The 26,501-nt window shown below is 38.2% G+C and overlaps 1 protein-coding gene across 1 annotated transcript; it reads left to right on the top strand.

The window, feature by feature from the left end:
- The first annotated feature begins 590 nt into the window (after positions 1 to 590).
- Positions 591 to 26,211, top strand: LOC121384622. The gene is made up of 5 exons (XM_041515085.1): positions 591 to 687; positions 12,504 to 13,449; positions 13,956 to 15,474; positions 17,874 to 17,997; positions 23,582 to 26,211. The coding sequence occupies exons 2-5, from the start codon at positions 12,516 to 12,518 to the stop codon at positions 24,167 to 24,169; spliced, it is 3,165 nt and encodes a 1,054-aa protein (XP_041371019.1). The 5' UTR covers positions 591 to 687; positions 12,504 to 12,515; the 3' UTR covers positions 24,170 to 26,211.
- The last annotated feature ends 290 nt before the right edge of the window (positions 26,212 to 26,501 follow it).

Raw genomic sequence — 26,501 nt, 5'->3', positions numbered from 1 at the left:
CCTTTATTTTTCAAAATTTTCTGGGGGGGGGGGGGCATACCCCCAGACCCCCCAGAGTCGCTTCACGCCTAGGGCGCTCGCGATTAGTCGCACGAAATATTGTTAGAACCCAATTGTCCCCCCCCCCCCCTTTTTCCTTGCAAATGACGCCCATGTACAAAACTGATTACATAATATACAGCAGCTTGTGCCAGCGATTTACACATACAGATTTGACGTACACAGTTGTACACCGCAGGTGGGCTAGTAGGTCGTTTGAAGTTGTTTCGATTCTGCTCTTCAGCGAATAAACACAAACGTTAACTTGGTCGCCTATGGGATTTATTTGGTATAGTCATATCTAGGTTCGATTACTAATTAAAGAGTTATCTCCCCAAACAGATTGGCGAAATAAAGGACACAAACAATAACAAAAACAAACAATGATATAAACAATTGTTTTATTTATCTGCTAGGTAATTTTACCATGATTCGTTTTTCTTATTCTTTCAGTAAAGAAAAATGTATAGCCTATTTTAAATTAGTATTTCGTACTCGCAAAGTGGCGACCCCTGGTGACAATTACATGTATACTTTGTAATGTAAAGCGGTGTCGAATGTTACAGATTATTTAATCGTCAAAAAGGTTTAAATGCTGAATTTTTGGTAATTCCAAGCTACCCTCCAATTCTGCTGGTTATAATTGTGGTGATTGTTTTGTATTTAGCCATGTTGCCTACTGATATCTGTTCTTATTATTCGTCTTTATCGTTTCCTTTTTAACCGTCGCCGGTTCGTGGCGTGGGTATCCATTTTTTTGTGTTGCCGGCATAAGCAAAATTTACTAACGTTTTACGATTAATAGCTATAGAGTGAATTTTTACAATTGAAACGAGATGTTGTGGGTAATCAAACCACTAAAGGAACCAGTATATACCAAATTGTATTGTATATGTTGTAAGATTGAGATGTGTTAACAATTTGTTTTAGGCTATTTGATTTTGAAAAGAAAACAACCAAGAAACCTTTTCAAAAACCGGGCTTTTCTTTCTTTTTTTGACAAATAAACCAAAAAGTAATCTAACAGAATTGGTTAAATGCTAAAAGTGTTACAATTTGGGGTTATTTTCATAAACCCATGAACAGTGGCTGTAGTTTAAATTGGTGTTTGTATATACATAGCTATTGACAGTATTGCTTTATCATTACTGTCAGAAACAAGACATAATTAAACTGTAATTTTTTTTTTTTATAAATATTTGGATTGATTCTTCAAATAATATGTGACTTCAACAATCGATTTTTATAAAATTCTACATGAATCTAATTTAGGCAACTCTTTGCATTTTAAAAAACAAAATAGATCATTTAGCATTTTTTTTATTTATTAAGCATTTTTTTATTTATTATTTCAAATGAATAATATTACTGTTTACGTTAGTTGTTAATGTTGAATCAGTAAATTTATTACAGTTTTAAATTATAAATTTGTATTAATTAGTAACCCCTGCAATTGCTCGCGACAATCGTCGATGCCGTGGAGATTGCCGCGGCTATGGTGCATTTCGGGTGTTCTATTTTCACTAAAATATTTAACATACACTCCTACAAGTCACTTGAAGTGTTATGCTCAGCCTGATGATGAGTTATTTGTAGATATACATATAGAGAGAGAGAGATCGTTTAATTAGTTTAATAAATATTTCTGCGTCATTTATATTGGCAAAATATGCTACCTTTTCTGGTGCCGAGTGACCTAATCCAAAAAACCCACAAAACTTTTAACAATTTACTTGGGTTTGAAAGGGGGGCAGTTGGTCTTGGTGACACAGGTGATAATATTTACAAATCTGAGGTAACCGGAAGTCTGTTCACATGGTTTTTAGCTAGGTAACCAATTGTTAGGTTACGTAAATTATATTTGTGTAACCCGTGGGTTACCTGATCGGTAAGTTCTGTGGCTGGAAGTGCCAAAGTTGAAAGTGACCGCATGCATCAATACACACAATGTCAAAATCATATGTCAAAGCAAGATAATGAAAATACCAATTAGCTATATAAACAATACTTGAAATATGGAAATGGGAATAATTCTGGTATATGTCACACGATGTCAGTAATGAGCTTTTACTTATGATTAGTGGAAATACAATGCTTATTGCATGGTTATAATGATTCTAAAATGAAATAAGTACCACACCACTGTACCTCATTATAGGACAAACTAAATATTAATTTATAAGATTTATATAAATTTGTCTTAGGTCTCCTTTTCACAAACACAAAGTTTTAATAAAAATGAAGCAACGTAACCTGCAAGAACCATAAATGTACTAATTAATGTTTAATTTTTTGTTAGTGTTCTTAACATTTGGATAAAAGAGATATTATAAAAAATATGTATTAAATCATATTTTAAACACACATGTCAGATTCACAAAGAGTAGATGCTTCCATAAAGGTGATGTCATACACACACGTGTACATGTCGGATTCACAAATAGTAGATGTTTTCATAAATGTGATGTCAAACCAGACCTGTCAACCTTTAGTCAAGAGAAAGCAGACCTGTGTGGTGAAAAAGCAGGAGATTTTGTAAAAAAACAGATTTTTTAAATGCATATGATGTAACACAAGTTTTTAAAAAGTATTACAATAAGTTCCATCGATAAACAAGTTTTTAACTTCAATGTTTGTAATACGAAATTGTCTGAAAACAGATATTAAAATTAATTATGTATACTTGATTGATTATCAATGTTATTTATAATCTAATTATTGCTTTAGCATTAACTGGGGTGGCTGGAAACTGTAAATTACAGACATGGTGTAAGAGAATTTGGCTCCGCCTACAGGGGTATAAGGGATTTGTCCAACGGCAAACAACCAATGAGAGATTAAAGAATTTTACATGAAGGCGAGATAATACATAATGTCATGTATACTTGGTCATGATTAGACTAATAAAAAATATATATTGATAACAACAAATAAAGACTACTACTTTCCCTCCAAATTTCCTATAAAACAGTCGACTCGCTGATCAATACGCAACTCATTGGTGCATGATTAGATTAATAAAAATAAATCTTGTAATAACATAAAAAAGACCATCATTGACACTGATATTACATGTATCTAAAGTAAACATCAAAGTCCAGTTCTTCTCAACCGTAGAGCTCTTCATTGGAAATAAGTCCTCTAAGAAACAGTACTAATACATGGTAATTTCCTGTGGTCTTACTTTGAGCCTGTTTATAAATGTTTAGGAGTTAGTTGCTTAATATTTTTTATAATGGTAATTCAGGTTTCGTTTTGCGGTGGCCATGCTACTTTCACTTTATTGGTGGTACTTCTATACTACAGTGATGTTCAAAATGTTTGTTTTTTAAAGCTCATGTGATGTTTTTTGTTTTTCAACTTTTGTGAAAGTTTTCGATTCCTGTTTATGTTAAAACCGTTTTCAACATTTGTAAAATTATAGGCAATCCAATAGTATGTGGACATATCTTCCTTTAGAGATAAAATAGCATAAAATGTTAGCTGTCCACAGCGGTCTGGGCACATTTCTTTTAAACTTTTGGCTCGACTCTATACTGAACATTCAGTTTAGACTGGTTGCAAGTTATAACTGTTGCATCAAATATCTAAAAATCAGTCTGAAACATTTGTTGGAATACTAGTAGTATGTCTGCGTGAATAAACTTCCTATAATCGTGAAGTTTTAATTTCTGAACGTTAGGGCCTCCGCGAGTCCAATATTTTGGACTCGAGTACTCAAGGGTCAAACTCGACCCGGACCCGAGTACCCGACACTTACACTAGATGATGATGAGACTAATAGAATAAAGTAAAATATCATTAATGTAGCTTATGGGCAATTCCACGGTTACTTGTGTTAATTTTTACCATACTAATTCTTTTGATTTGCTCAGAATTAATAATTATACATTCAACACTTATTTTCTTTATTACATTTTATTAGTTAAATGATAATATTATAAAACAAAGAAAAAGGAAATATGATTTAGTTTTATACTGTGAATGTGTAAACATCGGTTACTCGTGTTACAAAAAAAGGACACACTTAAAATTCAAAGTCTTCTCATACTGTAACAGTTATGATAAAATGGATATATTGGTGTATAGCTATGGTGTTTAGGTATCTTTATATGATAAGACTTTTGAAATTGTACAATTAATACATTTTTTTGCTATCAAAATAGTTGGTTACTTGTGTTACAATTTGTCCACTATTTGGTAATGGCTAAAAAAAGTAGATTAACAAAAAATAACAGTTTTTAAATGTCAAATTGTTATTAAGTTTTAAACCCATTACCAACTCAAATAGCATTTTTGATAAAGAAATCCAGTACAAATAAAAATGGTTCTTTACAAATTACCATTAAATTATACAGATTAAAGCAAACTTTTAATACAGGGGTGAAGACAAAATACTAGAACAGCCAAGGTATGCAACCTGACTTGCATTGTCTATGAAGTACAAAATAATGCACTACAAAGTGACTGAAGGTAGAACAGCATGTGCTTTAGTATGGGAGTGGCAGTTCTCTTTGTGGTGATGCAAGAGAGATGACAACATTGGCAATGCAAGATCGGTGAAATCTCCAGTAAAGGATGTCCCTGGGATATGGCTCTGATTATGTATTACGGTTTTGTAGTTTGTTACCTTGGATGTTCCATCAATTGCCTTAAAACCTAAATCAGAAAAGAAGATTTAACCTATTCAGTTTGATGGTAATCTGTAAATATATATATATATATTTTTTAAACCTGAAATCTTTTCCCCCACCCCAAACAAGTGTTATTTAAAATAACATGGGTTTAAAAATTAATGTTTTTATATGAATTTTATCTTTATTCATTTTGAACTAATGAAGTTTCATCATTCCCTTTTGATGCAAACAGACAACAGCTTAAAAAATTATATTTTCCGTTTCAGTAAAATGTAATAGTGTGTGTACACACACGTGTGCATTTTAATTTGGATATTGTAAATGTAACAGTAACAGGCTTCTAAGAAAATAAATATTGAAAGCAAAATAAATCTGTGGGAAAACCCCAGATCGGAACAGAACCAAACTTCATTAGGCTCAGGATGTTAAACAATGGCATATGAGGAACACACGTATTGTTTATTACAGTAATATTTTGAAAGTTATGTCATCATGTAAGTCTTGGTGTCAGTACTTGAGATCTGATCTGATCTTATTTCATGAAAATTGCTTAAACTTAAAACAATGCCAGCAACAACAATCAATTAACTGACCTTTGGACCAATCCCCGTAGTAATGGAAAATTTCATTGTTATTTTTATATGCACGCATGCACTCAATTTGTGTGAGTTAAATATTTTGATTTTGACCCGGAATAATAGAAGCTAATTAAGTATGATGAATTTTTACCATAGTTCATCGAATAACAATTGTCAGTGTATTTCGTTTTTAACTTGTGCTAACTCACCAGGCCCTAAAATGGTTGCCTAACGGACTACTGTTGTAAAATTCTTAGTCGCCCGTAGCCAATAAATGTCGCTACAGGCGACCGGGCGACTGCTAATTTTTAACCCTGTAATAAACTTAATTTTGTTTGCGTATTTTGTTTGTTGTTTTGTACCTCTTGACATGAAGGAGCGGGACATAGTTCAGTAGTACAATACTTGCTTGATGCGTGGTTGGTCTGGGATCGATCCCCGTCGGTGGGCCCATTAGGCTATTTCTCGTTCAGCCAGTGCACCACGACTGGTATATCAAAGGACATGGTATTTGCTATCCTGTCTGTGGGATGGTGCATATAAAAGATCCGTTGCTGCTAATCGAAAAGAGTAGTCCATGAAGTGGCGACAGCGAGTTTCCTCTAAATATGTGTGGTCCTTAACCATATGTCCGACGCCATATAACTGTAAATAAAATGTGTTGAGTGCGTCGTTAAATAAAACATTTCCTTCCTTCTTGACATGGCGTAAACCTGTAGCTTGGGTTGGTACGATCAAAATAAACATGGTGATCCACTGAACCTTAATAGGAACTGTTTTCACACAAGTCCATGTAGCCATATGTTTATTGTTTAGGACCAATCACGTACACTGAGATCACAGGTGATCATGTCAGACTCCCGAGGACTAAGGGCATATCATATATATACATGTATGTAATATGCTGTAATCACACTGGCAGTGTATGTCAATTTGAAATAGTCAACTCGTTGAAATGGTTTACTTGTTCATGCTAAAGATGTAAAAGTTTCAGCTGAAATCAGTTGTTTGGTTCATAGTCAGATTCATTTTACTAAAGCATGGAAATACTGATTGGTACTTTAGATTTAATAAACTTATTGTTCACACTGAAAGGGGTGGGATCTTACTCAGTAGCCTAGGGAGAGATTTAATAAACTTATTGTTCACACTGAAAGGGGTGGGATCTTACTCCGTAGCCTAGGGAGAGATTCAATAAACTTATTTTTCACACTGAAAGGGGTGGGATCTTACTCAGTAGCCTAGGGAGAGATTTAATAAACTTATTGTTCACACTGAAAGGGGTGGGATCATACTCCGTAGCCTAGGGAGAGATTCAATAAACTTATTGTTCACACTGAAAGGGTTGGGATCTTGCTCAGTAGCCTAGGGAGAGATTTAATAAACTTATTGTTCACACTGAAAGCGGTGGGATCTTACTCCATAGCCTAGGGAGAGATTTAATAAACTTATTGTTCACACTGAAAAGGGTGGGATCTTACTCCATTGCCTAGGGAGAGGTTTAATAAACTTATTGTTCACACTGAAAGGGGTGGGATCTTTGTCAGTAGCCTAGGGAGAGATTTAATAAACTTATTGTTCACACTGAAAGGGGCGGGATCTTACTCAGTAGGAAGAGATTTAATAAACTTATTGTTCACACTGAAAGGGGTGGGATCTTTCTCAGTAGCCTAGGGAGAGATTTAATAAACTTATTGTTCACACTGAAAGGGGTGGGATCTTTCTCGGTAGCCTAGGGAGAGATTTAATAAACTTATTGTTCACACTGAAAGGGGTGGGATCTTTCTCGGTAGCCTAGGGAGAGATTTAATAAACTTATTGTTCACACTGAAAGGGGTGGGATCTTTGTCAGTAGCCTAGCGAGAGATTTAATAAACTTATTGTTCACACTGAAAGGGGCGGGATCTTACTCAGTAGGAAGAGATTTAATAAACTTATTGTTCACACTGAAAGGGGCGGGATCTTGCTCAGTAGGAAGAGATTTAATAAACTTATTGTTCACACTGAAAGGGGCGGGATCTTGCTCAGTAGCCTAGGGAGAGATTTAATAAACTTATTGTTCACACTGAAAGGGGCGGGATCTTGCTCAGTAAGAAGAATGCTTGCCCATCTTCATGGGATCGAACCACCTCAGTGGACCCATTCTCTGATTGTTCTCCCTCCCCCTGTCCCAGCAAGTGTCCCACGACTCTTATATCAAAGGTCTATTAAAAGATATTTTTGTGCTGATGGAAAATGGGAACATTTTGTTTAGTATCGCGTCACGATTCGCATCACGTTTTTGAGATCTCTATTTTAAATGTTCAAGGTACTAGAAATATTGCTAATCATATTTGAAAACAAACTGTTCCCTGGTTTATATATAAAGCAAAATAATTCATTCTAGAATCTAGATTTAAGTGTGTGATGACATCCAGTGGTTGGGCAGCTTTTATTGACAAGTCATGACAAAACATACATGTATTCCTCAAAATTCAAGTGGGGAATTGCACTAATCAAAATAATTTGTTATTAGAGGGGAAATGTGTGGAGCAATCACACGCCTGAATATGATCAGGTGTTCGACTTTGAATGATATTGATTTACATTTAAAAAACCCACATTGAGTTCATGTTATTGCTTTCTAAAACAAACTTCATGTAAACTGATTTGTGTCACAGATGCAGGGATGGGCTGCAGTTCTAGGTCTTACGCATTTATTGATTTCTTATACACGTATGTGCAACTATCATTTTCTAAGTTTAAATGTACAGTATTCAGTTTATTAAATGCATTGATTTTATTGAACTACAGATTAGTTTCAATAAAATCATTTTTATAAACCCACCACTTAGAAAGTGTACTTTGTTGGAACTAGCAGTGAAGTTTTGCACCCATTAGATTGGACTTGGTGAGGGTGCACAGGTGCAGTCGAACGACGTGCTCTAGCCCCTCAAAAACAAAAATTTGGTGTATGTGATTTGTTTTGTTGTTTTAGCAAAATGTCCACCAGAGTGTTGACAGTGCTGACAACATTATTTTCTTTTCTCTTCAGGTGTTCTCAGAAACAAGCCCTTGTGTTACGTGGCCGTGTCTGTCACACAGCATTAGGCTAGACCAGTTTTAGTTTACTAACGACTGTCCTGCTAATTCTGTGTGAAGACCCGAAGATATCTTCAACTTACAATCCACAAGAACTTAGGTAAACTGATTACGCTGTGCCGCGGTGATGCCCAGCGGTCCGGGTCAAACGTTTTCATAAAGCCTACCATATTCGAGATCTTTTAGCTGAGCAAAAGGTTACTTACGACATTTTCCTCAGCTGTTTGTTTGACACCCAATAGCCAATGTGTATTTTTGTGTCGGGGTGTCGTTAAACATTCAACAGATTTTAGCTTCATGACTGGAAAAAAATGTGAAACATACATTTTTCTTCCAATCTTGCAAACCAAATTATCAAAATCACACACAAGTATTATCAATTGAGCAAAAAGTCTGAAGTACATTTTTGCTCAGCTGATGGCTGTTGTGTGCAGTAGGCTTTAGATTTAATACGTGTCCCATACAAAGGAGCTGCTGGCATCACCTCTACACAGCATAATTTTGTGTTCATGTTTCTTTTTTGAAAATGTGTGACAACTCTCTTGGTTTGTCTGTTGATGCACTGTGGGTTTTTGTGAATGGCAAAAGCTAAGTGGCAGACACCATCTTTAATTGTCACACAGTTTCATCATAAAGTAAGTCTGTATAATGTAGATTTACAGGGCTCGAATTTTAAGAGTTTGCCACTCTAGGCAATTTTTATTAAAATGTCATGGGTGAATCGACAGCAATTTTTGTTTTTTAAAGTGACTTTTGCAGCAAATAAACAACTGAAATGTTATTTTTGCTGTATAAAGTCTTATTTCAAATGTACAAAATTCTGTACATACATGTACATTTTCCAGTCACTGACAGCAGTAATTTTTATCCCATAGTACTAAAGTGCTGTCAGTGATGTCCCTGACCTATATAACAACAATTGCTGTCATGAAATTCGAGCCCTGACTTTAGATTGCCATAAGAATACACATGTACTAGTACAATATATATATACATTTTACCTGACATATATGTAAATTGTACTTTTTATGTGATGCTATAGTGAAACCTTTTTCTTTTTAATGGCATCAAATATTCTTATTTTGCTCTTGACAGTGTCAGTTTTTTAAATTTGTTCTAAGCTGCATTTTTTAAAATCTTTACAAATATAGATATATTTAAGTATTGTCTGTTATTTCTTTTACTTTCATCGGGGTATAAAATAAAATTATCTGTGAATTGGTGAAGCCGTTATCACATAAGTTTGCAGATGATTTATTTTTTTTCATACCCGGATGAACGTAAAAGAAATAAACGTTTACGGACAATAGTTATAATTAAATTTTAATGATACTTGCTAATAATAAACTAAAATTTCATACTTTATTTTGAATTACTTTTGGTCCATAAACAATAATGCTCAATAAGATAACTTGCCCATGTAAAATGACATCATCAGATATGACGTTCCCTGACAACGTAATTTTTACATTCATCGAGAATTGAACAAACTCCCGTTGCTATGTCTGGACCAATGGGATGATGTTATGTTGTAATGAATGTAACGGAAATTTAATTATGTATTTCTTTTTTCTTTTACTTGTGCTCTGTTCATTTTCAAATTGATTGTCTGATGGCCAGACTCATCTAGTTTTGTGTGCCAGTGATTTCATTGAAATGCTTATTGATAAAACATAAAGGCCTGTATATTTATAAAATTTTATTGTGAATTGGTGACTTTTTAGTTTCAAACATAGCACATGGCTCAACACCTGGTTTTGGTCTCGGAATCTTTAATGCAGGTTCCTGTGTGTACGGTAGCCACATAATCTCTTGTGCTGGAAGTTGATTTTCTGTACTTTATAGAAAGTCCACATTGATTCTGTTTTGAACTTTAAATTCATGATAGAAAATGATATATACATGTGTCTTCAAATCTTGCCATTTAAGGGTGAGCTGTTACATGCTTCCCAATACTTCCGTGGAAATAGTTGTAATTTTTAGCTCCATTTAATATGCAAATTTATATACAAACGTATATCAATACAATAATATTTTAAATGCCTGCCCATAATTTTATTTAGGTGAACTTAATCCCCTAATTTTTTTTCACTTTTTAGGGTTTTGTTTTTTCAGAAACTTTATATTTACTCTGGCCAACATGATGTATGATTTTTCTGTATTTTTGATGGAATATTTATGTAGTAAGAAATATTAATTTTAAAAACATTTTACCAAGGAGGGGGGATAGCTTTTACTTTTACTATGTTAATTACTTTTAAAATAAAAAAGTCTTGACACATTTTTTAATATAGATAATAACTAGAAACTATATATAAGGAAAATGATTTCTTAGTATTGTAAATACAGTTTGGTTTCCAGAATGCTGGGCATCATACTGTGAGGTTTCACTGTAGGTTGTATCACATACATTTGGTGTGTTAGTATTTAAGATGCCATCACATGATGTGATAATGATTTTGTAACAGTTTTTCACTTCATGTAATGGCATCGTGGTGCATATTCACCATGTTGCATGTAATGGTATTGTAGATAGACTTCAAAGACTACACTGTCATGTATTTAGAGCAGTTTTTGATGAACTCTGAAAGAGACTGTCCCGAGTTTGTTGTCATCTTAGCCTGTTTCTCACTGTTACAGCCTTTTAACAACTAAATGTTAAATACTATATAGTATAATACATTTTCGTCTATGGAATATCACTGTCTGTTTATTCAATGTGTTTGTGATCGTCCTGTTGTTTGTGGTGGATCAAACTTTGACTTTTTTGGCTAGTAATAGATACTTTTTGATACGTGCCCATCTAGTAGGAAATAAAGTTCAATTAGAGCTACTATGAACACTGGGATGACCAGGCAGAAACATTCAATATGCAGACATTGGTGTTCTAGAGAAGGGGTGTTTTTTAAAATGTAGTTTTAGTCATGAAAAAGGCATGTGTAGTCTGAAACGTGTTACCATGGCAACACCAAGAGGTCATTCACTTGAAACCCTGCTAGAGAGTAGAAGGCCAGTGAATACATTAACAGTTTGTTTTGATGTTAGATTACTGGGGTATATAACCGATTTCTTACCTTTATCAGTTGTACATGTAGCTCAAACAGGATTTTTTCTATCTTAATATTTTCTTAAAATTGGAAGGTAAAATTTAAAAGAAAGAAAATGTAATTGATATGTAAGACTTCTTGGCAAAACCATTACAGTGGCTTCAGAATGAGATGTGTCACTTTGAAGAGTGTATAATTGGGGTGTACCATAGTTGGCCAAAACATTCCTTTCTTTTCCATCACCAGCTGGTTGGTGTGTCAGTGTGTGAAAGCTGGCGTCCAAGAGGAATCTTCCCAGTCAGTTGTCTCCACAGGTAACTGCAGTGTGATCACAGCACATTCATCCAGTGTCACAGATGTTTAGGACCCTGCATCATTGCAGTTCATTCCTACGACAAAAACACTGCTTGCTTGTGCTTTGTTTGCCTACAGAAGGAACATGTTTTCAAAATCTTGATTAGCAATATTTCTAGTCAATTAAAAATTGATAAACATAAACAACTACTATTTAATGTTTTTTAATTATGTTGCAATCTCTGAAACTTGTGTAGCGAATTGCGACGCAATATTAGACGCAATATTAAAATAAATGTTCCCTGCATATGCACACTTGCAATGAACACAATTCATGCATACATCAAAAACAGGTAGCCGTACAATATACATGAAGGGATTTATCTAGAATTGTTCACCAGGGTTCCAGGAAAATTATTAGCTTGAGTAAATCCTACATGCCGGGATGTTTTTTCAGGTCACTGAATAATGCAGTATGTCACTGGTAAATTAATTTACTAGAACAGGCCTAATTAAATAAATATTTATTGAATATGTTTTGCACAGATATTGGGAATTTTCAGTGCCATTTTCGTCTGGGAAGGGGCCTATGTACGGACCTACTTAATGCCTGGATAAATTGCTGACATTTTTAAACTGCCACATATGTGGACGTTTTTTTAAGGTTTCTTTGAAAGGTGTTATAATTGCAATCTAGACTACCTAGACACCATCATAATTTACTTTCATGTAAATTTAATCTGCCATATTTTAAAATCCTTCATTTGAACAATACAGGGTTGGAGTTGTTTTCAGATATCTTTGAAATAAGTGACTGTTGTTTACAGCTTACTGCCAGCATGCCTCCGAAACGAGCGATGGGTGTGCATTCTGACTACGCTCCTCAGATGAAGCAGAGACGTACGTGGGACACTTATCCAAACTCTGCGCCCCAGACAGGGCAGAACAACTCGGCCATTGCTCCCAGCACGATTGAATCATGGTATAACTCACCGTCAGGTTTCAAAGTTGACCCTTACGAGTCTGGATATTACGACACCGGGGATGGCTCGTATGCTGGTGGAGCGGGGATGTATCAACAGTCAAGTGGGGGTTCGTACGGGAGTAAGACTGGCGGAGGGTATGGCGGTAGTTCTGGTGAATACACTGATGTGATGATGGCCTATGGAAATGGGGCACAGTCTTACGGGGCCGAGTCGTACGCCGGGACTGCGTCGGCAGCCTGGTCTGGAGATTCCACTTTCTCTGGTCCGTACGGAAAGATGGGGAGACAAGCGAAGAGAGGTGGTGCAACCGGTGTGCCTCAAACTGATGAGCCATCATTCATCGATGACCTTGCCCTGGTAAACGAGGCGGAGAAACACTTCAGACAGACGAGAGGACCGGAGACAAGGAACTTTCTCAACACGTTGAAGTCGGCTATGGACATTGTTCAGAGCATAGGGAGTCAGACAAAAGGCCGACAGTCCTACATGAACGAATGGGATGACGGGACAATGGGTGGCTGGGGTTACAACCAGAACTGGGAGGGTTATTCTAAGGGTGGTAGGGGTGGGGGTCGTGGATCAGGTCAGCGAGGTGGTGGTGGGCGCGGGGGAGGAATGGGGCGTGGCGGAGGCCAGACGGCTGGTCAGGTGTTTGGTCGAGGGGCTCAGGGTTTGTTCCATGGTGCTCGTGGAGCTAAAGGTTTTGATCAGGGAGCAAATGCTGCTGGCCAGAGAGGTCGTGGTGTTGGCAGAGGTCGAGGTCAGATGCAAGGAAAGAACCAACGAGGTAAGAGGCAGCTTGGTTTTTATGAAATATTTTACATATTTTATGTTGGTTAGGTCATAGATCACACACATTTTAATTATGCAGTCTTTAAATACCCTCCTCATGTTTGCTGCAGCATGTATGCATACATTTTAAGGGGTTGTAAGTTGGTGGTAGAGGGCAGATATGAGATAGGAATTTGCTAGCTTCTTCCGACATTTATGGTAGGAGTATTGAAGTGGTAGACTAGTTCATCTCAAGGTTTGGCGTTATCCTGTGTAATAGATGAGAATGATTATTTTTTATATCTACCCAACTCCATTTGAATTGTAAGTTTTAAAAAAGAAAAGAAAAGAGTATATACAATCATGTACATCAGGTATACAACAAACATCAAGTTCATGGTGTCACTCTGTTCATCTTCCGAAATGTACCATGTTACCTGTGTTGCCGAGGGATTGAATACTCTGTAATACAAAATGATTACATCTGTCCTCTCAACTAAACAGCCTGTTTTCTTTTCATAGGACGAGGCCAAGGAAGGGGAGGTAAATCTGGTTACCAGAATCAGACGTTTCAGAATCTCAACCGCAGGGGTGGCCACATGGCCCCGGTTCACAGCTTGGCCCCAGTGCAGGTGAAAGCAGGCAACCTCAGTCTGTCGCTGCCCGAGAAGATCCGACGCTTCTGTCTGTTCTGCATCAACGAGGCAGACAAAATCAATGAGATCCAGACGATCGAGAATGCGCTAACTGCGTCCAAGCTGGGTCTCAAGTCTGAGTACACCGTGGGTGACGTTAATGGGAAGATCTTCAGTGGGGCGCTGTTTCTGGATGGGGTCTTCATCGCACGGTCCGCAAGCAGAAAGAAGAAGCAGGCCAAGCACGACTGTTACGCGAAGGCGCTGAGCGTGCTGCGGACAATGACCGTGTCGCAGATCATGGCGCTCAAAGACGAAGGACCAGAGTCTGTGCTTCCCGCCGAGTTGACCAGCCCCGAGATGGGGGAGCTGATGGATGACCTTGGTGACGGCGACAGCGGGCCCCCAGGGTCGTGCATGCCCAATAGCGCAGTGCCAGGACTTCACAAGCTGACACAGTACCTGAAGACTCGCCAGGCCACGAGCAGCAGCATACAGAGTCACGTGCAGGAGCTGGAGCAGGCGTTCACTGCCTCCGCCTGCGGTCTATCCCATGCCTATGAGGTGGATGTTGTGCAGACCGGCTGGGGCAAGAACATGTTTCGGGGCCGCCTCTACATAGAGGGCATTCTCTTTGCCGGGGCCGTGGAGTCGCAGAAGAAAAAAGCCAAGCAGAAGGTGTCTGAGCAGGCCGTGAGCTTCCTCCTCACACAGTCGATTGGGAACCTAGTCCGCGGAAAGTCACTTAAAGAGTTGGATATTGAGGAGTCGGTGCTTGACGTCCCTGCTGCCCCACCGATATTGGATGCCACAAACAAAATGGGAGAAGGCAGCGAGAAAGAAGTTCTGGAGCAGTTTATTCTAAGTATTAGAGCAAACAATGATCCCAAAAATCGGATTAACACATTGATAAAAATTGCTGCTAAGCTGAAGATTCCAGTTGTTCAGATCTTCCGTCGTCTGGATGAGAATTACAATTCACTGGAGTGCAAGCTGTTTGTATCCGGATTTCTTCTCGCCACAGGACCGGGTGAGACAGTTCAGGCAGCGAGAAATGAAGCCTGTTACAAAGCATTTCAGCTGTGCGGTGAGTCGAGTGCAGACGAGATAATAACCAACTGTCGGCGCATCACCAAGGACGACACGGACGACCCAACTCGAGTAGACCCGACGCCCAAGAACAAGAAGAAAAAGATGGATGACTCAAACATGATGCGACTCAAGCGGATTGCGAACTTCGACGCAGAGGAGAGTCTGAAGATCAACATCAGCGAGATGATAATTATGGAGCACAGCGACTGGGCGACCGACCGCAGACGCAACGCCTTCTGCATCCTCAGCGAGTCCGCGCTGCAGAACCACATGCTGCTCGAGTGGACCGTTGCTAAGGACGACAAGCTATTCACGTGAGTACTCTCCCCCCCACACACACAGTGCTGTAAAACACGTCTGTAGTGTGAATATATGTTGTAAAATATGTCTAGTGTGCTATAAAACACATCTGTAGTGTTCTGTAAAACATGTCTGTAGTGTCCTGTAAACACATCTGTAGTGTGAGTAACCCACACTGTATTGTAAAACATGTATGTAGTGCGAGTACCCTGCATTGTTGTAAAATATATCTAGTGTGAGTACCCCACAATGTGTTGTAAAACATGTCTGTAGTGTGAGTACCCCACACTGTGTTGTAAAATATGTCTGTAATGTGAGTACCCCACACTGTTGTAAAACATGTCTGTGGTGTGAGTACCACACACTGTTGTAAAACATGTCCGTAGTGTGAGTACCACACACAGTTGTAAAATATGTCCGTAGTATGAGTACCCAAAACTGTTGTAAAAGATGTCTGTAGTGTGAGTACCACACACAGTGTTGTAAAACATGTCCGTAGTGTGAGTACCACACACTGTTGTAAAACATGTCCGTAGTGTGAGTACCACACACTGTTGTAAAACATCTGTAGTGTGAGTACCCCACACTGTTGTAAAACATGTCTAGTGTGAGTACCACACACTGTTGTAAAATATACTACTCAAAAGAATTTAAGGGTCAGACGATATTTTCGACATTATTTTCTGAATGTCAATTATATTAGCTAGACCATAATGTCACGCATGGTATTGTTCCATTTTGACGAAAGTGGGTCTAAGCAACCCATAAATGAATTAAAATCCACTGTCATTGACACTGTCGACTAGTTCTAATGGCGAAACCATGCTTACATTTGCACGTAAATTAGGGCGAAAGCGAAAGGTCTGCTAAGTGCCCATAACTTGCTTTTTCACAAAGCGCTTCATTTGCACGCTTTGCACGTGTATTCCATGTTCCCAATGCTGAATTTCCGTATAATTGGAGCTTGCGTTCGTGTACGGTGCACACTCCAAATTCGATAATGGTACGACTTCAACTGACTATCGAAGATCGAGGAAGGGCTATTGCTTGGCTTCAGGATGGCAATACGCAAAGAAATGTTGCTCTGAGACTTGGTGTCAGTCAGAGTGTCGTTGGCCATATGTGGCAACGGTACCAAGCAACGAATTCTGTTCGAAATCGTCCACGTTCGGGAAGACACCGAAGCACTACAAATAGAGAGGACCGCTACATCACCAATATGGCTCTATGTCAACGCACAACCACTGCACGCCGATTACGTGACAATCTGCGGACTGCGACTGGAACTCGAGTGTCTGATCAAACCATACGCAATCGTCTGAGAGCCAATAATCTACGCTGCCGTCGCTAGACTGTTCGACCACCACTCCTACCACGTCACAGAACGGCCAGATGTCACTGGTGCACGCTTCATCTGCGGTGGCAACGTGTTCAGTGGGGTCAAGTGATGTTCACTGATGAGTCCAGGTTTAGTCTTCATTTCAACGACGGTCGGGTTCGTGTCTACAGACGTCCTGGGGAGCGCTTCGCTGACGTTAACGTTAGACAATGTCACCGGTTCGGTGGTGGCAGCGTCATGGTGTGGGGCGGCATCTCTATCCACCACAGGACCCCCCTCTATGTGGTGGATGGCAATCTGAATGGAATCCGCTATCTGAATGAGATTATCCGGCCGTTGGTTCTCCCAGGCCTTCAGCAGATTGGCGGCGGGGCAGTTCTGCAGGATGACAATGCCAGACCCCACCGCGCCAGTGTGGTAACGGACTTTCTCAGACAACAAGGTATCGCCAGAATGGATTGGCCAGCATATTCGCCTGACTTGGCCCCAATAGAGAACGCCTGGGACGAATTAGGCAGGAGAGTTCGGGATAACCATGCCCCTCCGGCCAACCTTCATGATCTGGGTCAACTTCTTATGGCAGAGTGGCAGGCCATTCCCCAAGAGTTCTTCAGACGTCTGATCAACAGCATGAGGCAACGATGTGTCGAGTGTATTCGCGCCAGGGGTGGATTCACACACTATTAAACGAATGTTCTAATGTGTAAAATCCATGTTTGACAACCTTCAACTTTGACAGCATGTCATGTGACTTTCTTGTATACAGTGACGTTTATTTGTGTTTTTTTGTAAATATGGAACAATAAATAAAAAATTTGGTGTAGTTTACATCATCAATCTAATACACTCTGAAACTTATTTGGTTATAAATTTTTGACCCTTAAATTCTTTTGAGTAGTATATGTCTGTAGGGTGAATACCTCGCATTGTTGTAAAACAAGTCTGTAATGTGCTGCGTGGAAATCGCAAATTTCTAATGTATTTAACTTAGTTTAGTCATTGAAAGGAGTGTTAGTGAAAATAGTGGCACCCATTGGACAGTCTGTTAATGTGTTGATATTTTCTAACCACCAGGTGCACGATGAGTCTTCAGAAGATCGTCCTGGCCGAAGTGTCTGCCATAAACAAGGCAACCGCACGGTCCCTGGCCGCGGGGGCCATCCTCTTCAGACTGTACGAAACACTGCCTGTGATCGTGGTGAGTCTCAGTAACAAATATCTCAAACATGAGGCCACTGTTACACAAAGTTCACACAGGCTTGAAAAGGCCTTGAATTTGAGGTGCAGTTTTGAAAAGGTCTTGAAATTGGAAATTGCCTTGAAAAGGCCTTGAATATTGTAGTTTGGCCTTGAAAAGCCCTTGAATTTAGTAGATAATCATATGTAGTGAATTATATGTTTTAATAGTTTAATGTTTAAACAGAAAAAATTGTTTGTTTCCGGTCACCCGACCGACCCTAAATTTTGCCACCGACCCTGAATTTTTTTTTTTCTGCTGGGGTGGGGTGGGTTGGGGGGAAGCACACAGAGAAGTTGTGGTCGACAAAGCAGACGACAGAAGTACTCAAGTAGGATAACTCTTACACGTCAGTGTGTGTGTTAAATGGATGTTGAGGGGGGGGGGGGGGGGGGGAAAACAGTGATGGTTTTTATACACCCCCACTGAAATTGGAATCATTAACCAGTGTTCTACGTTGCGACCACAATGGTCGCCAATGCAACCAAAATGTTGGCGTGGCGACCGATTGAATTTATTATCGTCGCCATCTGGCGACTGACTCCAAAAACGTCTAAGTATTAAATTATTTGCCATGTGCGTTCAGAGTCCTAGCAGCGAAAACAAATGAAATTTGTTGACATCATTGTGCAGTCTGAACATTTCACTATTTACGAAGTTGTCCGATTGATCACTGTGAATTCCATATTAATTATCGGTATAATTCAGAACTCATCGTTGATTTTAGTAATTTGGCGAAAACAATCCAGATACTTACAACACATTCATAAATGATAAAAAATGAGTAGTGTCGCACTGTGGCGAGTAACATTTTAAGCTTGGCTAGTAAATTTTGTTTGTCCACTAGCCAAAGAAGAGTAAGTTATAAAACCGAGTGTAGAACACTGTTAATAACACTTGCTTTTATTAGGTACCACGGTAATTGGTGACACATGAGATCGCATGACAGTACGGTAATGTGTGTGGCGATTAAACGGCTTTTATTACAAACTGCTAAATACTGTAGGCCTATAGAGGAAAATATATCGTATTATCGTAACTCCAGTCATCTCATACAATGTAGGTTTATTTTCCAAAAACAACAACGTGCGATCTCAACAAAACAATAAAAGGATTTCTCGATACCACATGCACAGACTACAAGTCATCGCATTTTTTCCACATGCAAAGGTGAAGTCCATTTGAAGAAGACTTGGTACAATTTTCGTTGTTGGCTACTGCTTAGGCCTAGTACCCAGAATTTGTTAATATACACGGGTGTAGTCTGTAGGAAGATATCAAAAAGTGGGGTGGGTGGGTACACACACGTATAAAATTAATATATAAACCATTGATACCACTTTCTACGCCAGTGATGTAGATAGGCCTATCAACTGCTGAGCATGGATAATAATTAAATAAACGGAATATTCAAGAATAACCACTAACATTAAACAGTTCACATTTATTTCAGTGTTTCAGTTAATTGGGAATAAATTAATTTGAGTGATTTTAGCATGGGTCCGTTCAATAGGCTAATAAACATTAAAACTATAAGTCCGTCCCACAGGGAACGCCTTAGCCCGAGTACTCTGACTGTAAGAGAGCTAGACGGACATTTGAACATAAACATGCTCTCATTATTTATGTCCAAATGTCCGTCTAGCTCTTTTACAGTCAGAGTACTCGAGTTAGGAATGCCTTTTTTTATTACTATGAAATTTACTACAAGTTATTCATTTCTAAGCCGATTGATTTGTAAATTGCACACAAAGTTAGTATTGTTTTGTTATTTCCAATACAAGTTGGACAAATCTGTGAAGTTTTTATGCAGTCGTCTACTGACTGGATAAATCTGTGAACTTTTTGTGCAAACATCTATTGACCAACTTGGACAAATTTGTGCAGTCATCCTCTGACAAAACTGGACAAAGCTGTGAAGTTTCTGTGCAGTCATCTACTGACTTTTATTGGTGAAAGGAATAGTTCGAACTTTTTTTGTTTTCCTGTCTTTTGAAAATGGCATGTGAAACTTAAAACTGACATTGACAGTGAGATTGTTTTTATTTCTCTCTGTCTGCAAAGAGTAAACTAAGATTTTTCAGACAGCTTGCCTTCATGTCTTTCATCTTGAGACTGAGTTTTTCTCTGGCAAACACATTTAAGGTAGGGTAACCTTTCTTTGAACTAAAAAAAAAAAAAAAAAAATCCTACCTACCTACCATACTTTTTTTGGCCATGTTACCTGAAACAAACTTCTTCTTTTTTTTTGGCCTAAACTTATTATTAATATTATTTTATATATTTAAAAATAATAATCCACAAATAAACAGCTATGAAAAATTACTTTAAAATCGATGACGAAATTGTTTTGCACGGTATGAAATAAAGAGTTGTTTCCCTTTGACAGTCGGTCATTTCCGTGCCGTAACATGCTGAAAGCATGTATGCAAATGGCGGCAACAGAAGCCAGTTTTCCTGTTTCAAAAATAGGTACTACTTGTAAAAATGGAGAAAACTGTTTTTAACCGCTAGTGGTTATCCGAATATGACTGGGTTAGAGAATGCAAAGTGGACAATAGAAAGGCTGCAAGAAAACGTAGGATTTATCTAAAATAGGCGAAAGTGCACTCAAGTCGCATATGTAAGGAGCCTTGAAAAAGGTTTTTGCTGACTTGAAAAAGCCTTGAAAAGGCCTTGAATTTTATTGGTGAATGGCTGTATGAACCAACTTACATGAAGGTGTAGATCAGTGGTAGAGTACTCATCTGGGGGCCATGCTCTTCAGACTGTACGAAACACTGCCTGTGATCATGGTGAGTCTCAGTAACAAATATCTCAAACATGAGGCCACTGTTACATGAAGGTGTAGATCAGTGGTAGAGTGCTCGCCTCGGGTGCGCTGGATCCCAGGATGAATCACATGCATTGGACTTATTTGTTTTTCCCTGCCTCATCCAGTGCCCCATGACTGATATATAAAGATTGTGATATGTACTTTTCTGCTTTTCATAATCTTTTTTGTGTCCTGCTTTATTGGTAGGGGTGCGACATAGTTCAGTGGTAAAGTGCTTGCTTGATGTGCAATCGGTTTAGGATTGATCCCTGCTGGTGGTCAAATTAGGCTATTTCTCATTCCAGCCAGTGCACCACCACTGGCATATCAAAGGCTGTTGTATGTGCTATCCTGTCTGTGGGATAGTGCATTTAAAAACAAATCCCTAACTACTAAGGAAAAATGTGACAGGTTTCCTCTCTAAGACTATATGTCAGAATTACCAAATGCTTAATTAATAACCTGATGTGCTCTAGTGGTGTTAAAAACAGTACATGTGGCAGTGTTATTAAATAATTGTTTCTTTGTTTTTCTGTTATATGTATACATTGTTCTACATAAAAATAAAGTCAACAGTGTTTTATTAAAGAAAACATTTTTCATGTTTGAGGATGGTGTTACCAAAGTATAGTGTAATGTACAGGTAGTTGTACTTCTAGTTGGTGATCTCGCCAACATTGAAGTAAACTGGGAATTGTTGCATTGCTACTTGTAATTACTGCTATGGGCAGAGGCTGTACAGAAGTCACCCAAGACACCTACTTGCTGCTGTAGACAACTGCTTTACACTGTCATACCTGATGACCTGGATCCACACAGGCAGAAAGTAAAACCAGATGCAGACCCTCTAGTTAGTTTACTTGATTGTGTTGATCCATGTAGAATACTGGCAGAAAGAAAGTTTAATTATGAAATGCTGCAGTGCTGCCTCTTTATACTTTTTAAAAGTCGGGGGTTGAATTTTTTTTTTTTTACCACTATCCCAAAGGAATAAAGAATTTAAAAAAACACTATTCCGTCTAAAAATATACTATCCCTTCAGTTATTAATGTACCACTAGTTTTCCTGACTCTGCTACGTCGCCCTGTACAACATTGCGTAACGAACAATTGTTTATATACCAGTCTATGCATCACTGCGTACTAGCTGGAATTACAAATGAACTCACTCCAAACATTAGTCTCGATCAAAAAGACGTTCATTTTGTACTGGTAAGTGCATGAGAAAGGTCTTAGTAGCTCGAGGATTTGTTATGTAGCTGAAGAAAAAGTGTAAGTGGAATAGTCGCAGGTGATTTTCGGTATTCCGTGCTTTATTTTCACTTTCATGGCGGAATATTGGAGGAATTGTTTTACTATTCCATTTCGAAATTTACTATTTGCGGAATAGCATAAAATTCGACCCCTTAAAGTATTATACTTTTTTCTTAGAAATACTACTTTTTATATTTTTTGAATACTTTTTTCACATGTAAATAGTTTTTAATACTTTTTCTGCAAAACATAACTTAAGAAATCCAATTTCAAATTTGACTATCGTAAGATTTGTGCTTTGCTAGTCTTTTCAGGAGTGGTTTGGTCTTTGTTGAGTGGAGTGTTTGTAGAGCTCTCTGATCCTGCTACTCTCGGTGACCAAGTGACAGGTCACTGAAATATGCAGAACAGAGTGTTCAACAATCACAAATCCTCACAACATGGTACACACCATTCCTTGAGGTTGGTCATAATCACAGGCCATAGAATTTCAAATTTCATGGGAAACAAGTGCTTTTTCGGTTCTGTGCCTTGTGATCATGGGAACCCATATTTAATACCATTGATTTAAATTATCTCAAAAATCTATGCAACGAGACACATTTTCAAACTCAATATAAAGTTGATTTTCAACACACCCTCTCCATTATATGAATGCTGCTGTGATTTTGACAGTTAAATAAAAATAATAGTTTAGGCCTACATCATTTTCTCCCATATGGAAACTACCAGAAATAGTCGTGTCTCGGGGAACATTTTGTTCACTATCACAAGTTTCAGAGATCACTACCTAATTTTAAAACATTAAACATTAGTTGCTAATCAATTTTCAATAGACTGGAAATATCACTAATCAAGATTTTGAAAACAAAAGTTCCCTGGGCCTATTTGATTGGCACCTTTAGTACTCAAGCACATTCCTGATGTCGACTTTAATTTGTCTGACTTCAGTGACGTTATATTTGAATTTAAATACTAGTTCTTGACCCCTAAGAGAGACACTACAAATAATTAGTGCCAGTGATTTTGGTTCAAATGTGTAACGTGTTTGATTGAGCGTGTGTTGGGACTCTGATTCGGGTTCACCTGAACTGAAAACACTGAGAAGTTCGGTTTACACAACAATCTGAATCATGTCTTGTGATTGTGTCAAACACATTCTTTAGTAGTGTGATATCAGAAACATTATTTTAAAAAATAAATTATATATATATTATTTTTATTGAATAGTCTTACTCGCTACCGGAACGATTGTTACTGTGAAATCCAAAAGCCTGTTAGCAGCAAACATTAGTAGGACAAAGGTAGCGAATGTCATATGGTTACCTATCAGGGTAAGTTGACGAAAAATTATACTTTTTTATTAAATATTTTTAGACCACTTTGATACTTTTTTTTGGCAAGATTCCATACCTTTTTTTTTTTTTTTTAAATGCAAAGTGGCAGCACTGATGCTGTTGTATTTTTTTCCTTTCAGTCAGCAACAAAGAATCTGCCCGACATCTGGATAGTATATGACGACCTGCGTAAGAAAGCCCAGGAACTGAAAGAAGAGAGTGGCGAGACAGGAACCATTGATGATGATCTGGTCAACTTGGAGGTTGTAGGTGCCGGCGACACTGACAAAATGGAAACAGAAATGTTAGATGAAAATAAAGACCAGATTAAGAGTGAAAGTACAGATGAAGCAAAGAGTGGGGATGGGGATAAACATCGCACTGTGCAGTACAACAAATGGATAGTCAAGTACGTGGAACAGCTGATCAGCGAATATGCCCAGCAGGACGTGGTAGATGAACTGATATTTGGGTCGGGAATGTCGTTTGGCGATCTCAAACGTATAGCGGCCCTTGCGCGGCAGTACCGACTCAAGTTCGGGTACCGGTCGTACCGGGGACAGACATACTCGTCCATCAACAAGCGCCTGAGTCCGCGGGTGATGCACGACCTGCTCTGCAAGGGCGTGGTCAGTCGGCGGTACAGCTTGGTGCCCCGGGACGAGCTGCCCAGTTACAAGGACATCCAGCACGACATCACTGAGGCATCGAAACTGAAGGAAGTGTGAAGCCAAACGAAACACGACACCGAGAGTTTGAGCAAAGGTGTTGCAACTGTGAGGAATGGACTAAAATGTATGATGGAAACAATGGGACCACAAATTGTGAGAGCATTCTCAGACCTAAGTACATTGTGTTAAGACATGAGACATGGGGCAAAATTACTAGAAATGTAAGATTTCTGACAAAAGTACTAGAACTGAAATGCCTGCCTTAGGTACTAGAAAAATAAGTTTTAATTTTGTAAAGTTTATGTACAGTTTTCCAAGAGATATAGCAAGTCTGTGCTAAAAGTGTATGCGTGATGAAATCGTTGAACACCGTAACATAGATCTTCATCTTATCTTACCTTACATGTTAGGTCAGCTATTGCCATCTGTTTGTAAGAATCTCAGAACAAACATTGTTAATCTAAACCACTGATGTGATTTCAAGACAGGAGCACACTTTGTAAAACAATTACTGGTATTCAAAAAGCTCTTCCTTGTTAGTGTCATCAATGACATACTTGTTTGTCTGCATTTGCTGCTGAACAGTCGACAGCCTTCATGTGTTTCTTGCACTGGTCGGTTTTATCTTGCCTTTACGAAGTTAAAAGGCGAGATATAGGTATTATACAGTGTTAAAATTTAATGTTAAAAGTTCAGCTTTTACATCAGTTTCTGACAAACTATAAGTCCTAGGTCAGTGAAACGTAATTCACAGTTACACCTATGGGTGTTCATCACAGGGCACTTATATAAACTTTATGGTAGGCGACACATTTAATTCCACAGGATTCTTATATATATGTTTTCAAAGATAACATTAGTGGATATATTTATAACAATATCTGTGGTGGAAATATTTATATCTTATGTCACTGGTGGAAATAAAACATTATTTATAACTGATATCATTGATGGATATATTTATAGCAATGACATCAGTTGTATTGACATTAATTTATAACTGATATCTTTGGCAGAGTAATTAGTAGGAGGCAGGCTGTGATTTTGTTGGTTACAGCAGCAGCCATTCATGCCTAATTATATACATCACTGCACCAAATACATATAGCCACCAACTTTTATCAAACAAGACTCCTACTTTCAAAGATGATGAACCCAGTATACACCTACTCCAAAAAGACAGTACTCTTTTCACTGACCCATACTAGTAGTGACCATGAGTGGTTAAGTATTAGCCATGTTTTGTTTTTGTCTGATGGAACATCACTATTGTAAAAGTTTTTGATTTCAACAAGCACAGAATGTTTTTGTTCTAGTAAGACCTCGACTGGACCTTTATACTTTAAAAACTAATCCTTCCGAAAGAAATATGTCGGTCTTCTCAGCTAAAGGGTGAATATTATAAATTTTGGTCACAACTATATAATTTTTTAGTTTTTGTTTGTCTTTTTATACGAATTAGTATAAATTTACATGTTGTATATAGTACTTTATATTGCATTAGTGTTAAATGTATTAGTGTGAACAAAGTGAGTATTGCATCAACTGACAAGATTGTTCTCAGATTTAATTTAATTTTAATTTATCTCTTGCATCTATGTAAGACATTCACAATGTACTGACAGCTAAATATTATCTTTTAAAAGTTTTTCTGATTCAGTTTATTGGTTAAGCGATTACAAATGTCAGTAAGGGTTAAACGTTTATCAATTTCGAGTTAAGCATATGCATTGGAAACAAGTGGTGGGAGGGCCACAAGCACTGGCTTACCCAACTTCAGAGGTGATACATCCTCCATCCCCTGTTATTTGCTGGCCACTGAGTTGCTGATGTCTATGTTAAGTACAATGCAGTCTTTGTCAGGAAAGGTGAGGCATCACTCCCACTACCCTACCCTTCACACTCTCCTAGAAAGCTACAAGTGTTGATACATTGTCATTGAAATATGATGTTCAGCACGCCAAGCTTTTGCTAATGGCAGTGACTACAATGTGTCTCAGATGAAATGTATTTTAACAGTAATCTTTTCCATCGTCTTTCACAGAAAAGACATATTTTGTTATTTGCTTTCATTAGAATTAAATTGATGGTCAAAGCTGCATCGTTGGTTTTGTTTGCATTCTTGACAGGTAACCAGCCTCGATGGTGTCGTGGTTAGGCCATCGGTCTACAGGCTGGTAGGTACTTGGTTCGGATCCCAGTCGAGGCATGGGATTTTTAATCCAGATACCGACTCCAAACTCTGAGTGCTGCGCAAGGCTCAATGGGTAGGTGTAAACCATTTACACCGACCAGTGTTCCATAACTGGTTCAACAAAGGCCATGGTTTGTGCTATCCTGCCTGTGGGAAGTGCAAATAAAAGATCCCTTGCTGCCTGTCGTAAAAGAG

This window comes from Gigantopelta aegis, chromosome 10 (assembly GCF_016097555.1).
Source record: "Gigantopelta aegis isolate Gae_Host chromosome 10, Gae_host_genome, whole genome shotgun sequence".
In the NCBI taxonomy this organism is placed as follows: Eukaryota; Metazoa; Mollusca; class Gastropoda; order Neomphalida; family Peltospiridae; genus Gigantopelta; species Gigantopelta aegis.
Note: the sequence above shows the minus strand (reverse complement) of the source record. Positions and strands in the feature narration are given on the sequence as shown.